This window comes from Cryptomeria japonica, chromosome 3 (assembly GCF_030272615.1).
Source record: "Cryptomeria japonica chromosome 3, Sugi_1.0, whole genome shotgun sequence".
NCBI lineage: Eukaryota > Viridiplantae > Streptophyta > Pinopsida > Cupressales > Cupressaceae > Cryptomeria > Cryptomeria japonica.
Genome location: NC_081407.1, coordinates 125,520,178 through 125,534,891, shown reverse-complemented (window position 1 = coordinate 125,534,891; position 14,714 = coordinate 125,520,178). Strand labels below are relative to the sequence as shown.

The following is a 14,714-nucleotide window of genomic DNA, read 5'->3' as shown; positions in this document are numbered from 1 at the left end:
CTTAATTTTGTACATAGGGATGGAGATATTCCAGCCAATTTGCCACCGTTTGATAATATCCCACTCATCATGGAGAGTAGGGAGGGGATGGTCGTTCCTTATACTGGGGCAGGAGTGAATAAAATTCTCCTTGATAGCATTTCTAATTCTATAGCCAATACAAGTGTAAGAGATTCCAAATCTAAAAAATTTATTGTTTCTTTCTTTTCAAATACCCCAAGCAATATGAGGAAGAGACATATTCCAGAGGACTCCCAAAGCCCGATTGTTGAAGGGGTACTTCCATTCAAACCACAACCTTTGAACAGAATCAAGAAAGACCCAATTAGTGTTCCAGATATCAAGGAAGAAACTCCAAACATCCATGGAAAAAGAGAAGTGAAGCAATAGATGACCAACATTTTTCGTTGCTTCTTTGCATAGGAAGAATCAATTAGTAATAGGAAGACCTGTTTTGCAACGGTTGTTAATGGTAGAAACCTTACTTTGCATGAAAAGCAAAAAAAAGATGTTAATTTTTGGAGTTAAAAGCTTATTCTAGATACCAGCCTAGAAGGAGGAATGAGAGAAACTTCTGGAGATGAACTTGTAGGCATTAGCAACCTTGAATTTCCTTGAAGAGGACAAATTACATAACACTTCATCCTCCACATGAGAGTGAGGGATATGAATACATTTTAGCCAAGGTTGCAAAGGTATCAAAGCATCATCCACAGATTTGAGATCTAACCAGGCTCCATCTCTAATATAATCAGCCACCCAGGAGCCAATTTTTCTGAGACATAATTCTTTGAAAGGAGGAGCCCAAATAGAATTTGAAAGGGGGCCATCACCAATCCACTAGTCTATTAGAATCAATGACAGTCCCAAAGACACTAGTGGGGGGGATCAGTGTCTAACTGGTTAGCAGAATATTTAAACTTATTAAGAACTTTGTATCCCAAAACAGTGTACCGGTAAATAAGAATTAATGCAGCAAATAAGAATAACAAAGATAGCATAGAGAACACACCATAACACAAGATATTTAACCAGGAAACCCAGTGTGGGAAAAACCTTGGTGGGATTTGTGACCCACAATATTCACTCACTGGCCAATGAATAAATATTACTTACAATTAGGGGTTTGCACATGTAGGAAGGCTAGCAGCATAGAGCTTACTGCACAACTACAAAATAGAAGTCTCACTGACTTACAAAATGGATTATCAAAATCCAATACAATGTACTGCTTCAAATTAGCATCAACTATGCCAGGTTCAATACCAATTTAAGCTCAGTCTATAACCAAAACCTTCGATGTCAACTATATCACCTTATACTTATCATCTATATTCCTCTCTCTCTCTCTCATATCAAAATGACCTATAATATGTCATACATATATGAGTCTCTTACAATATGCCATGTCAGATTTTACAAGAGATAATTACATTTTAAAACAATAAACAAAAGTTTATTCCATGTCAGTTTGAGTGCGTAGCTTTGAGAAGATGGAGCTTACCAGCCTGGCTTAACAATGCACCTTTCCACCCAGCCAGCTTATTCTAGAATTTATCAATAATATTTGCCCAGAAGGAATATGCGGTTGGGCCATGGTAGAGGGGAAGACCTAAATAAGAGTCGAGCAGAACCCCAACTTTACACCCTAGAATCATGGAAATATTCATTTTCCTACGATCTAGGGTGTTAAAGAAAAAAATGGAACTTTTAGCCAGGCTAATTTTTTGTCCAGTACCTTGCTCATAAGTATCTAGAGTCTTTTTTAAATTCTTAGCTTCTTTAACCAAACTTTCCCCCATCAACAAAGTACCATCCATGAATTGTTGGTGAGAATAGGTAGAGGCCTGAGAAGAGGGACGTAAGCCCAAAAGATTACCTTTTCTAACTTCCCTTTGGATAATTTTACTAAGAGCTTCACTCATCAGAATGAAAAGGAATGAAGATAAAGGATCCCCATGTCTAATGCCCCTCGATGCAGAGAAGAAACCAAAGGTAGCACCATTGATCAAGACTGAAAAGTTTGGAGTCGACACACATTGATCAATAATCCGGATGAAGTTATCTCCAAATCCAAACGCCCTAAGTATTCTTAGAAGAAAACTCCAATTGACTAGATATCAAAAGCTTTCAACAGATCCAATTTCAAAATAAAACTAGGTTTTTTATTGATAGATAAGGAGTAAATATTCTCATGCACTACAATTATGGAATCCAAAATCTACCTCCTAGGAACAAACCCATTCTGGTGTTTTGAAATTAAAGAGGGGAGGTATTTCTTAGGCCTGAGCACCAAGATCTTGGTGAAAATTTTATAGATAGAATTGCATAGACTGATAGGTCTAAAATCCTAAAAAAGAATAGGCATCAGGTTTCTTGGGAATGAGGACAAAGAAGGTGGCATTCAACTCCTTCACAAGAGAGCAGGACCCAAAAAACTCTAGCGCTATGATGACCATATCAGAGACCAAAATTTGCCAAATTTTTTGAAAGAACAACAAAGGGAAACCATCAGGGCCAGGGACTTTCATGTCTCTTTTTTAATTTTTTTTATAAGTATGCCCAATTATCTCATTTGCATGAAAGACCACTATAAATTGTATTTAAAAAATGCTTTAAGTTTTAACACTTTAAATAAAATATAAGTTAAAAAGTGGCTTAAATGAATAGGGAACCCAAAGTCATTGTTCATCTTTGTTATTTTTGAGTTTAAATTTCAAATCTACATTCAAGGACGAAAACATTTGGTTGACAATACTCTTTTGAAATTTCTTTGAATTTGAGGATGAAAACCCTCATCTCTAATTGGATATTTCTACAAAGGGATCACAGTTGTAATTCAACTAAAATGATCTATATTTGCAAGTAAATCTCAACAAAATTATTGAGAGTTTGAATTTATTCCTACATTATTGATTTTCAAATTTTTATCATTATTACAAATTATTTGTGTCATATTTATTATGATTTTAATTGATATTAACCATAATTACCATTTATGATACTTTACAACTGTCATACATAATTTTTATATCACTATTTTTAAAAATTTGTCTTGCTAATATTATGTATATTATCCACTACCATTTTAAAATGTATTATATATCTATTCTCATGTAATAATACCACATGATTGAATTTGTCAAATGTATTCACTGTTAACATAATGGATGTTGATAATAGTGGACTTCTTCTCATTTATCTTCTCATTATATAAAAATGATAAAAGATCTCATGTATTTTATACTTATTTTAGGATTTTATATTATTGAACTTTGTATGTACTTTTTCAATAGAAAATTGGAATGGGGAGAAATATGAGCTATATGTCAAATTGGCCCTACTAAAAGGGACAAGCATATTAGAGAAGATCATGTTCTTGCAAAGATAAGTTAATAAGGGACACTTTACAATATTCAAACACATACATGTGTTATAAATTTCTTTTATTGTGAATAGATTGAAGCGATAGTTGTTCAGAGAAGAATGTAGAGATGCTTCACTTGCTTCCCATGTTTAGCAGACCAGTTCATTCATGGGAGTAAATTTTTGGAGTGAAAGATAATTTTCTATTATCTTCCTAGTTAGAAAGAGGAGCCATGATAATATTGTGTAGAGTGCACATGCATTGAAATAACAAGGTGATAATTTCTTCACTCATGATCAATTTTGTAGTTAATGTCAATTCAAAATTTGAATTAGATAGTTATTCTTACAATTTAAAATTGGATGAGTTAATTGGATGCTGTCAAAATGTGTCTCTTTGCTTCCAACAACATTTTTCAATAATTTTTGAAGACTAAATATTAATAATCATTTTCTGTAAGTGAGCCAAATTGCTAACTAATAACATGTTGAATCTATCTATTTTCATAAGAAAAATTGGTATCAAATGCTATGTTGGTACAACATTTTCATTTAACATCAAGGCCCTTTTTGGCTTGCTCATGGCAGAGATTTCAAATTGGGGGTGTATTCCAATGCTAGGTGTAGAAAGAAAAGATCTATTTTTAAAAAAATTTGTAGGCTAGTGTTGGGAATGTGATGCCCAATGATCACATGAGCTTTCACATTCCTCATCTTTTTGTTTCATTCCTTAATAAATGTATAGAAAGATGTGTAGTCATGTATTGGATATCAATTAATATAAGATTTCCCTTGCTTTCCCATGGATGTAGCTAGTTATGGTGAACCACACGATTTGTTATGTGTTGTGTTCTGTGTTATGTGTTTTATGTTTGTTTGTTTATCATTTTAGTTTAGTTCTTTATTCTGTTTCTTTGCTCTATTGTAATAACAATCGATATCAAATTCGTGGTTGGATTAAGCAGATATGGAAGAAGAATAAGGAGGTGATATGAAAGAGAGAATAAACCGGGAAGAGTGGTGTTGAGCTCTCATGTCTTGGTCTTGTGGCTCTGGAGAATTTCATGGTGGGATTGATATTGTCATCGAAGAATTTCTAGATAATTTAGAATCTGTTGAGAGTGATATTGTGCAACTGACAGCTGAAATCAAGTGCCATGTACATTGGCGGGATGGCTGGAAAAATACATTGGTGAGATGGTTGGAAAAATAAGGAGGCTTCAACTTGCTAGAGCAACATATCAATACCTCAATGGTCAAGCACAAAACCACTTGTTGGAGCCAAAATAGATTCATACATATCACAAATGAATAGTACCATGCCCAAAAAAAACCAAACATGATAAAACAAGCCTTTGGAATGAATATCAAGCCAAAAAGACCAACTAAGGACCTCAAAACTAACCCAAAAACATGCTGACTCTACTTTGGCACTTTTGCAGCCCAAAGTGGCGCATTTGTAGTTAGTTTTAACGCTTTTGTATCTTAGTTGTAACTTTTGAAAAATGGGACGCAGAGGTGTTCAAACATGCCTAGATTTGGGCACGAGCTCAATCAGGGTTCAAAATCAACCTAGTAGTCATCAAGAGTCAACCAAAAAGTAGAATGGGGTTTGCATAAAACCAAATAGTCCAATCATCCTAGAATTTCATCTTTTATAAGCAAGAATATGCACAGGAAGAGTTGTAGACACAACCATATTTAATCAAATCATACCAAAAGAACTCCAAACCTTAAGAGACCCAGAAATAGGATAAGCTAGGCAAATAAAGCTGCAAAAATTCAAGATCAACACAAAATACACTCACAGGAGAGCATACCAATGCAAATAATAAATTATTCATACCCATTTCGAACACTACACAAAATCAAATTTCTATTTCAGATGCAATCTTTATCAAAATCAATCCTTCCAATCAAACCAATACTAAAAACTGATTCATTCCCTAAAATTTTCCCCAATACAATGTTTCAACAAACAATCTTTCCTATAAATCGAAATCTGAGAATAGGGCAATCAAATCCAACCTAGAAAATGAAGCAAGGGCAAAGAAAATCTGATGAAGAACTCCAAATCTAGCAAGCTCCCAAGCGCAATCCAAAATAAAAAACAAAATCTAAATCCTTCAAGAAATATAAAAATTTCTCCTGAAAGCTAACCTCTTGTGAATGTACAAGAAACCAAAATATATATAAAAAATTAAACCCAAAACTTTATCAAAATCCGACCAATTATATTAATCTCCAAAGCCATATATTATACCTACCCTCACAAAGTTCAAGGAAAATAATAAATAAATATAATGTTCATCTACCTCCCACCATTCAACCAATTAAATAAGAGGGTACATAGGTTTAATTAAAAACAGTTTAACCAATCAATTAAAATAATAACTAGCATACCCAAGATAAAATATTATTCATGAATAATAATATTATTTATTCACCCAATAAAAAATAAACCACAACATAAATTAAATAAATATGCATGGATGATAATATTTATCCATTAATAAAATATTAATGCCTTGTTTAAATAATATTAATTAAATAAATACCAATAATTAAATAAATAGCCATAAATAAATAATAACAATAGAAAATCTAAAAAGGCATCATTAAAATAAATTAAATTAGATAAATATAAAATCCAACAATTAAAAATTAATAAAACTCAATTAAAATATAAATAAATTGAATCAATTAAACAATAAATAAACAATAGATCAAATAAATCAATAAGTCAAATAATTATGAATTCTCAACAATAAATTAAATAGTCATTTAAACACTAAATCATAAACTAAAGTAAAATAAGATAAACTTCAGAACCTAATAAATAAATAATACTAATAAATAAATAAATTATCAGATAATATGAATATCTCAATCTAGCCACTTAATAAACTATGCAATAGAATCCCTTATTAATTTAATTAAACAATCATACTCACAAAACCACATAACAAGGGTCCTAACAACCATAATGCGCCACAAGACAATACTAACATGACTCAACTGACAAGGTGATAACTTAAGCCTAGATTGTGCGAGGGAAACACATGTCATATCCAACAACTTGCCATTGGGATAAAGACACACTCAGACCCGTGAGACCAAGTGGAGTCGACGTTTGGTACCTACAAACCTGCATACACCACTCAACACCACGTATACAATGTATACACCATAATAATCAGACAGGTGATAGAGAATCGCAATGTCACTTCATGCTTGCTATGAGTGATATGACATCATCTCTACTCACGAAGACAGTCATGCAATATAACATCAAGGCATCACATAAAATCATGATCATGAAATAGGGTTAGTAGCATCATAACATTATAAGTCATATAAATCTCCAAGCATGATGAGTCATATCAAATAATATAAATCCACATAGAGTATCTAGCATTATCGATACCATCTAAGATAGAAATAGTGTCACAAGTAACCATCTAAGCATCAACCATATGTCTAAATAAGTCTATCGATATGTAAATCCAAATACAAGTCTAGGAGGGGCACTACAATGTCAAGCTAACCTCTTGATTTGAGATGGAATTTTGCATTATAAAGGTATTTTTTCGTTTTCCTTTTTTTTTATGTTGATAGATTTAAAGAATGGATATATTGGGAAGTTTTATTTTCGAAGATAGGCAACAGATTTTCTGAAGTCAATGTATATTGTTTTTCAAATAGTTTGCAAGTCTTTTATTATCATACACTTTTGAGGGTCATGAGACAAATTTACAGAGCCCTATGAGTGTAGTTCAACATAGATTATTGTCCAATAAGTGATTTGTGATTCTAGAGGTTGGGAGTGTGGTAATCTAAAAACTTGAGAATTTTTCATAGAGCTACACCCTTCCAAGGGTTACAAGGTAGTTTGATGGAGTTCCACCTAATTTAGTATTTGTTTCTTCAAGGAAAAATATTATGAAGAGTGTGCATATATTTTATGTATTCAACATATTTTGTTATGTTAACCTTAACGGGGATCTCTTGGCAAGGTGAAATTTGAATTTTCAAGGTTACATTTACAAGAACAATGTAATTGAGGAGGGAGGGATCTTAGCATAATTAATAGTTATATTACATTTTTACATAAATAATCATTTATACAATTACAAAACTATTTTTCACATGCATGATTGCATCTTTTATTGATCAAACAATCAATGAAGTTTATTTTCTTCCTTAGATTATATAATATTAATCTGCAGGCACATTAACATGTAATAGACATGGGGCTTCGAATATGTTTTTTGAGGAATTAAAATTAATTTTATAACATAAATTACCATTTTTTGTGACACTGCAGTTTGAACTTGTTGTTTAATACAAATAATATAATATTTTAGTCTTTCTACAAATTGATGAAAGGATGATAAATGTATGATGGCCCCCAAATTAATTTTTAAAACAATAAGATTTAATAATACCTTAAAAATTTATAAATTTGTATGAAGGCATCTACATATTTCTAACTACCAAAGCTATATCTGATACCAAAAGCCATCTTCAAAAAGAGGAAGTAATATAACTATTAACATATATTATAATGTGAACTTTTTAAAAATATATATATAGAATACTTTATGAAATATATTACAATGTGGTGCTCATTTATAATTTTGAGGCTTTTATTTTATATATAGAATACTTTTTTAAAAGTATATGTTAAAAGAAAAATTAAAAAATATATATTATTTTTAAAAAAAATAATTTAAATAATATATAAATAAACATAAATAATTGTATAAAATTAAAAAAAAAAATAATTTGTATTTATTTTTTAATATAAAGTATTTTTTATATATAATAATATTTTATATTCAATTTTAAAATAAAATTTTAAATTATATTAAAAAATTAGACAATTGATTAAAACTATTCATTACTTTTACTTTTATCATTTAAATGTTATTTGTTAATTTATTTTATATATTTTTTACACATAATAATACACTTAAATCAAATTTTAAGACAAGTTTTTAATTTATATAAAATATTATAGAAAATTAAATGAAAAAATATTGAATAAATTTTATTTATATTGTATTTTATTATTATAAAGTACTTTTTTATAAATAATAATATATTAAAATAAATTTTAAGTAGCAATTTTTTATTTAAATAAAATAATAAGGTAATTGAATAAATAAATATATATTTTTTCAATGATATATTAGTTTTAAAATTTGATCTTTAATTTTTTTTTTAAAATCTAATAATATTTAAAGGTTATATTAATTTGAATGATAGTAAATAATAATATTTAAAAATAAATTATTATTAACATTCCTATATCAATTTTTTTCTTTAAAACATTGATTAATTTTTTGAAAAACAAGTTCAATAATAGTTGACATTAAAACCATGAAACTTAGTATCTATGATATGAAGAGATGATAAAAAATTACATAATCAAAATAAAAAATATTTTGCTTTTTTTAAAGTTCCATTTTATTTTTAACCTTTTAAATTTAATTTAACTTGAGACTTTTACTATAGAACTTAAAATTTGATCTTTAACAATTTTCATATAGTTTATTCTTATTTTAAATATTTTAATTGAAGTATGATTTTAGTTCTTAAAAAATAATTTATTTAAGATTTAGATTATATATACATAGAGTTTGCAAATGCAATCAACATGTATAAAGTTGGTCCCACAAAATCTTTTCCTATCTTCTACTTAATTGTGCCAAAATAGGAGATCTACAATAGGACATGACAGCTACCATAACATCATGGAAGGGGATTTTGTTAGAAGTTACATCCCTCTCTTTCTTTTATCCCATATCTTTGTTCTTCATATCTCATTCTATTTTTTTCATCTATCTACTTACCCACCTGTCTCTCTTTATTGCAAACATAAGGAGAGTCTATTGGTAATGCAGTCTCATTATCTTCCTTATTTAGAGGTTGTGTTTCAATTGTATTTCAATCTATGATTGATTATGTGTCATTAATTTGAAACTATCAATTCTCCATTGAAACATTTTTTTTTTGCACAAACATCATTTGCTAAATGGCCTACTAAATGACCTCATGTATTGCACAAATTTATGCCCAAAAAAGTATATCATTTTTTTTCTTCTAATTGATCTTCCATACCTATTTGTTGTAACCATTGCATACTAAGATGCAATTGCTAGTTTATACAAGTATTACAAAAGAAAGTCTTGAGTATTGTTGGCTTAGCATCTAACCATAGTATATTCCCTTGGACATTATTATCTTCTGAGATTTTGTATATATGACTTTTATTGTTTGATTTATGATGTAGAAAATCTAAGATGTTTTATGCAAATAAAAAATAAAAAAGAACAAGTAAACAGCAAGTAAATAAACATTCCATATATTGTTAAGATAAAGGAGGCAAAGTCATCTTTTAAATTACAATTAGTTACATTAATATATAAATCGATTTGACCAATTTTTTAATGTATATTTTATTTTCTATTTTTATTTTAATATATCAAAATTAATTTACTTATCATTCTATTAGATAATAATTATGAACAATATTGTTAATGTTATGCAAGCAAGAAATCTATAAACCATTTCGTTTTGACTATTAAAAAATAATAATGAAAAATCATTTTCATGTTACTATTTATTGTTCTATTCGATCTAATGACATTATTTTTTAATAATATATATAATATAAAATGAAAATAAAAAAATATTTATAAAAAGAAATGAATTATTATATTTTAAATCTATTTTATAATTATTCGTTTCATAAATTACGCTATATATATGTGTATATATGTATATATGTATTGATATTCAAATGTTAGTAAAATCATTTTTTATTTAACAATATCTTTTATTTTAATTTTTAAATATCACTTAGATACAAAACTTTGAAACAAATTTATCAAGAAATATAATAAATTATTTTTATATTAATAAAAACAAATTAATTATTCCAATTACAATGTATCATACTATACATCTTACTAAGAGTCTTATTTCTTCACATTGAAAATAATTGGAAACTTCTTTGTTGTTTCCCTTAGATGGCTGAAGCATATTATTGACAACTTTTCAACAATAATAGACTACTAACATTTTAACAATCCTGAAATAAGGTAAATAGTAATTATCAGTTCAATCCTGAAGTATAGGGGACTCCTGTAGCCGGAATCCATGAAGTTCCAGAGATGAAATTGGCAACACTGAACTTGGACGCTTCGGTGGCACTAGTGATCACATGATAACCAGGCCAATTCACACGCTTTGACGTTCCTGCACCAGCTCCACTATTCATGTATTCTCCATAATATAAAGTGCTCAGAGCAAAGTTCCCACTCCATGGCAACCAGCCGGTGGGGTCGATGAGATCACCGAGAGTGGATTGCATGAAAACAGTACGAGAGTATTCCTTCCATGGCCTCCCCAGATACGTCTTTATCGACCCCTTCACCGCTTGCAGATCTGACGATGCTGACACTACGCACTTGTGGATAGAAATTCCGGTGTTTTCGTTGGGATCAGATCGTCCTTGTGCAGTCAGGGTGTTCTGCTGGTTGCTCATGGGGAGTCTGGCGATGATGTTGCTGTTCTGGATCACCACCGCTGCGTTGCCAAATATGAAATCCACGGTGCCGTAGATATCCACTTCGCTGTAGAATTGGCGGAGAGAGTAGACATACAAAGTGTCTTGGTAGCCTTTGATGCTGCAACGGTACACAGCCGACAGGTCAGACCCAACTCGAAGAGCAACGGCTTGGTGTTTCGCCGCCCCCGCCGTGTTCTCGAATGTCATATCTCTCGCGATGAATCCGTTTCCAGAAACAGCTGTTCACAAAGGAAAAAAACACATATTCTCAAAACTTAACTTGCACTCAGCTTTCCCAAATTTTCAATAACAGTACTAAATTACTAATAGTACCAATAATATGATGTTAATTTGTAACCTGATTCTTGTCATGAAATTAAAAATCACAGTCATTAATGAGATATATCATGATGGTTGTGATTCGGATGTTATAATTGTTTGTTCATATTGGAGATATGAACGACTAGATGAAAAATGTTTCCCCCATTTTCTAAGAAAAAAAGAAAGAAAGAATGGAGTCTTTCTTACCGACAGTTGCACTTTGGAAGGTAGTGACGCCGTCTTGGACGTTCTTGCTTCCAGTCACGATTGTTTTATCCATGCCGTCGCCAACCAACATCAAATTCGTTATCTTCTTGGATATGTCGATGTTCTCCTTGTACGTACCCGCCTTAATATAGATGATGTATCTTTTGCTGCTCCCCTGAGGGACAGCGCTGATTGCTTGCGCAATCGTTCGGTAATTGCCAGAACCATCTTGGGCAACCACCACGTTCGCTTGGCTGGCAGGGCTTGACGATTGCAATAGCTTGCGGTCACCAACTGATAACCATTCTGGAAAACCATCTTCATTCAGACGACCATAGCTGGAGTAGAAATCTGCCTCTTCGTTGTTCTTGATGGAGAGAAGGCGTCGGTTAGTCCCCGTGATTGTAGGCGTGGTGGAGAGCTTGTACATGGACAGCGAGTTGCTCACTAGTTCCGACAAATTCACAGCTCTGGAGGACATGAACGTTTGGATTGGACTAGAAGAATCCAAATTGAGGTCACTAAATCCGTTCAAGCAGGTTTCTTGGTTTGTCAGCGCTGCACTCAACCAAACGGGTGAGTCATTTTTGAGATAACCATTGCTCGAGCAAACGTTGAGATGCTCTATGGTATCTTCAAATAGCTCCAAACAATCTTGCCAAGCCGCGCGCTCTCTTTCATTCATCACATTATTTTGGAGACTCAGAGCAAAGTCTCGAGCCTTTTGCGCTCTTTGAACGCTTACTTGCAATGCGACGTTAGTGAGGTCGCCTAGCTTGGCCGTCTGATAAGCAGGATAGGAAGCCATGGATGAGACACATCGTTGGGGATAACGAGTCTTGCTACACAAGGAGTTCGCCACTTTCGAAACGGTTTTCCAAGATTGATGATGGGGGTTGTCATTGGCGTTAGAGCCCACTGAAGCCTCCACTGCCACAAACATGTGGGCAGCGAGAAGCAGAATGGAAGTCAGAGCAACTAGCACGCCTTTGCTTTTATAATTCTCTGCTTTCGGTTCATCAACTCTGACATATCTCTTCATGGCTCAAAAAAGATTGATAGCACGGAAAACAGCTTGGAAGGACAAAGTATCTTAGGGATAGCACAGACAATGTGGAACTCTAGACAAAATAAAATAGACTGCAATTCAAACTCTTGTTCAGAGAGCAGGCTAAAAGCAGTGGATGGGTTTGAATCATCAATGCTCAAAGAGCCGTAATTTATAGGACGGGATTCCGTGACTGACTAGCCGTCGGCGAGGATAAGGTGATTGATGTAAGTTATCAGGTTTGAATAGACGAGTTTGAGTGCCTCAATAAAATTCTCTTTCCTTTACACTCTCACGCTTCCGATCGCTTGTGGTTACTTCATGTAGAGTTTCCTTTTTTTCTCATTTCGACCTGAGTTCCTTAAATGTCAAATTCAGTAGCTATGAGGACATAGAATTAGCACGCTGCTTGGACTAAGCAACTCGACGATAAACATCGAACGCAATTAGTTTAGGACCAATTACTTAAATGGTACTTTGGTTTTCTTCAGATTGCTGTTAATTACGACCATTCAGTTGAATGGCATTTTTGGATCTCTTACAGATTACTGTTAATTTGACTATGTAATCTGTAACAGGGTCTCTCTACTTAACTAGACCATAGATTACACAAATCGGGAGCCGGTTAAAAACCCTAGTTTCTATAAACATAAAATAGTAATTAAGGTTTATAAGGGCTTATCTATCATTTTAAATTATAAAGCTTATCTAATATGCTTGGAACTAAATTCTCTTTACCGCCATTTAAGTCTATGATCAGTAGCGAAAACTAGTGAAGTAGCGAATCATTGATTAAAGTAATGTCGAAGAAGCTAATATCAGTTAAGTAGCTAATGTTTGATTAAATATAGAGTTGAAGAAGTGTTTGCCACGAGCTTAACTCAAATTGCGACACGGATCTCACTCAGGTAAACCCGTGACGTGGCTCTTATTCTACGGCAAATTGGCAGTAACCTAGCTAACGGCGTTAACTAAAGGAGCTAATTGCAGATATACCTAACATAACACATTATTTTGTATTCAAATTGTAAGCCATCGTTAATTGCCCTGAAAATCGGTATAGAGTGGCTTAAACAGTACCTAGTGTGGTTAGACTATCTTGATGGCTATACACGGAAGATTCCTGAGTCAAAGTCCTAGCTGTTCTGGATAATTTCAATTAAAAATTTAAATGCATTGTTGTCGTTGTTTATTAAACTGCAGTTGCCTAATTAAAGGTGATTATGAAGTCAAACGCTCGGCCCAAATCGGGCTTATCTGTAATTTTCCACTTTAATATCATAAATGAATATTTCCATTTACCTTGTACTTGAGTACTGTATGGAGCGGAAGCTTAATTCTTTTACCTCTAGTCTTATGAACTTTACCGTTAGATTAGTGATGAAGAATTTGTTTAAATTTCGAAGGGGATAGGATAGGTACGTTTCGTTCAAACCACAATTAAATATCTCTTGTATGAAATAAGTAGTAGTCCATATATTATAAACCATTAAATATATTAAATATATTATAAAACATTCCGTTACCATTACCATAGCTGACAGCACAACAACCTCTGACCTAAAAACCTGTATCTTCTTATACAACTCTCCACGTCTTTCATATTTACAATTAACATAAGGAATCCAATGTGATCGACCAATTCAAACGAACTACCAAAAAAGATTTACAAACAAACTGGCTACGATGCCCCAGAATCTTACTATTCACGCGCAGCCTTCTCTGAAACGATGTCGATTTCATGCTCATCTACTTGCGCATCTAATATATTGATCACTACCAGTACGGCTCTGAAATAGTCAAATTTGACTTGTATTCTTAGAATCTTTTTCATTTGTACTTGCGGGTCGTGTGAGGAATCATGCATACTCCATTTATACGTTTCATGCCTCTTTTAAAAGCAGTTTTTTAATGGCAAGTTGGAGGATATAATGCTAGTAGTTTTTAAACTAAATTCATTAACTAATACTCAATGACTAATAATTCAAGGAATTAATCTCTCATAAATGCAAAGCCTAATAAAATATTACAAATAACTGTAACAATGTAAACATCGGCACAATGTAAAGATGGATTTAGGCTTCAACTTTATCAAAATCCAAATGTTTTATGTAAACTCAATACGATAAACATTTTAGCATTATACTGGATGTATAATAATTAAGCAAAAAAACAAATGTTTTAATGTTTCTG

General features: G+C 32.0%; 1 protein-coding gene across 1 annotated transcript; it reads right to left on the bottom strand.

Annotated features, from left to right (window-relative positions):
* Nucleotides 1-10,326: 10,326 nt before the first annotated feature.
* Nucleotides 10,327-12,650, bottom strand: LOC131038718 (pectinesterase). The gene is made up of 2 exons (XM_057971242.2): nt 11,474-12,650; nt 10,327-11,184 (listed from the first exon to the last, which is right to left on the bottom strand). The coding sequence occupies exons 1-2, from the start codon at nt 12,513-12,515 to the stop codon at nt 10,490-10,492; spliced, it is 1,737 nt and encodes a 578-aa protein (XP_057827225.2). The 5' UTR covers nt 12,516-12,650; the 3' UTR covers nt 10,327-10,489.
* Between the last annotated feature and the right edge of the window lie 2,064 nt (nt 12,651-14,714).

Excerpts from the sequence above, each read along its gene's own strand:
- LOC131038718 (XM_057971242.2), bottom strand. The coding sequence starts at position 12,515 with ATGAAGAGATATGTCAGAGTTGATGAACCGAAAGCAGAGAATTATAAA. Across the intron at positions 11,185-11,473 it reads CTTCCAAAGTGCAACTGTCG|CTGTTTCTGGAAACGGATTC; the intron begins GTAAGAAAGACT and ends CTTTGTGAACAG.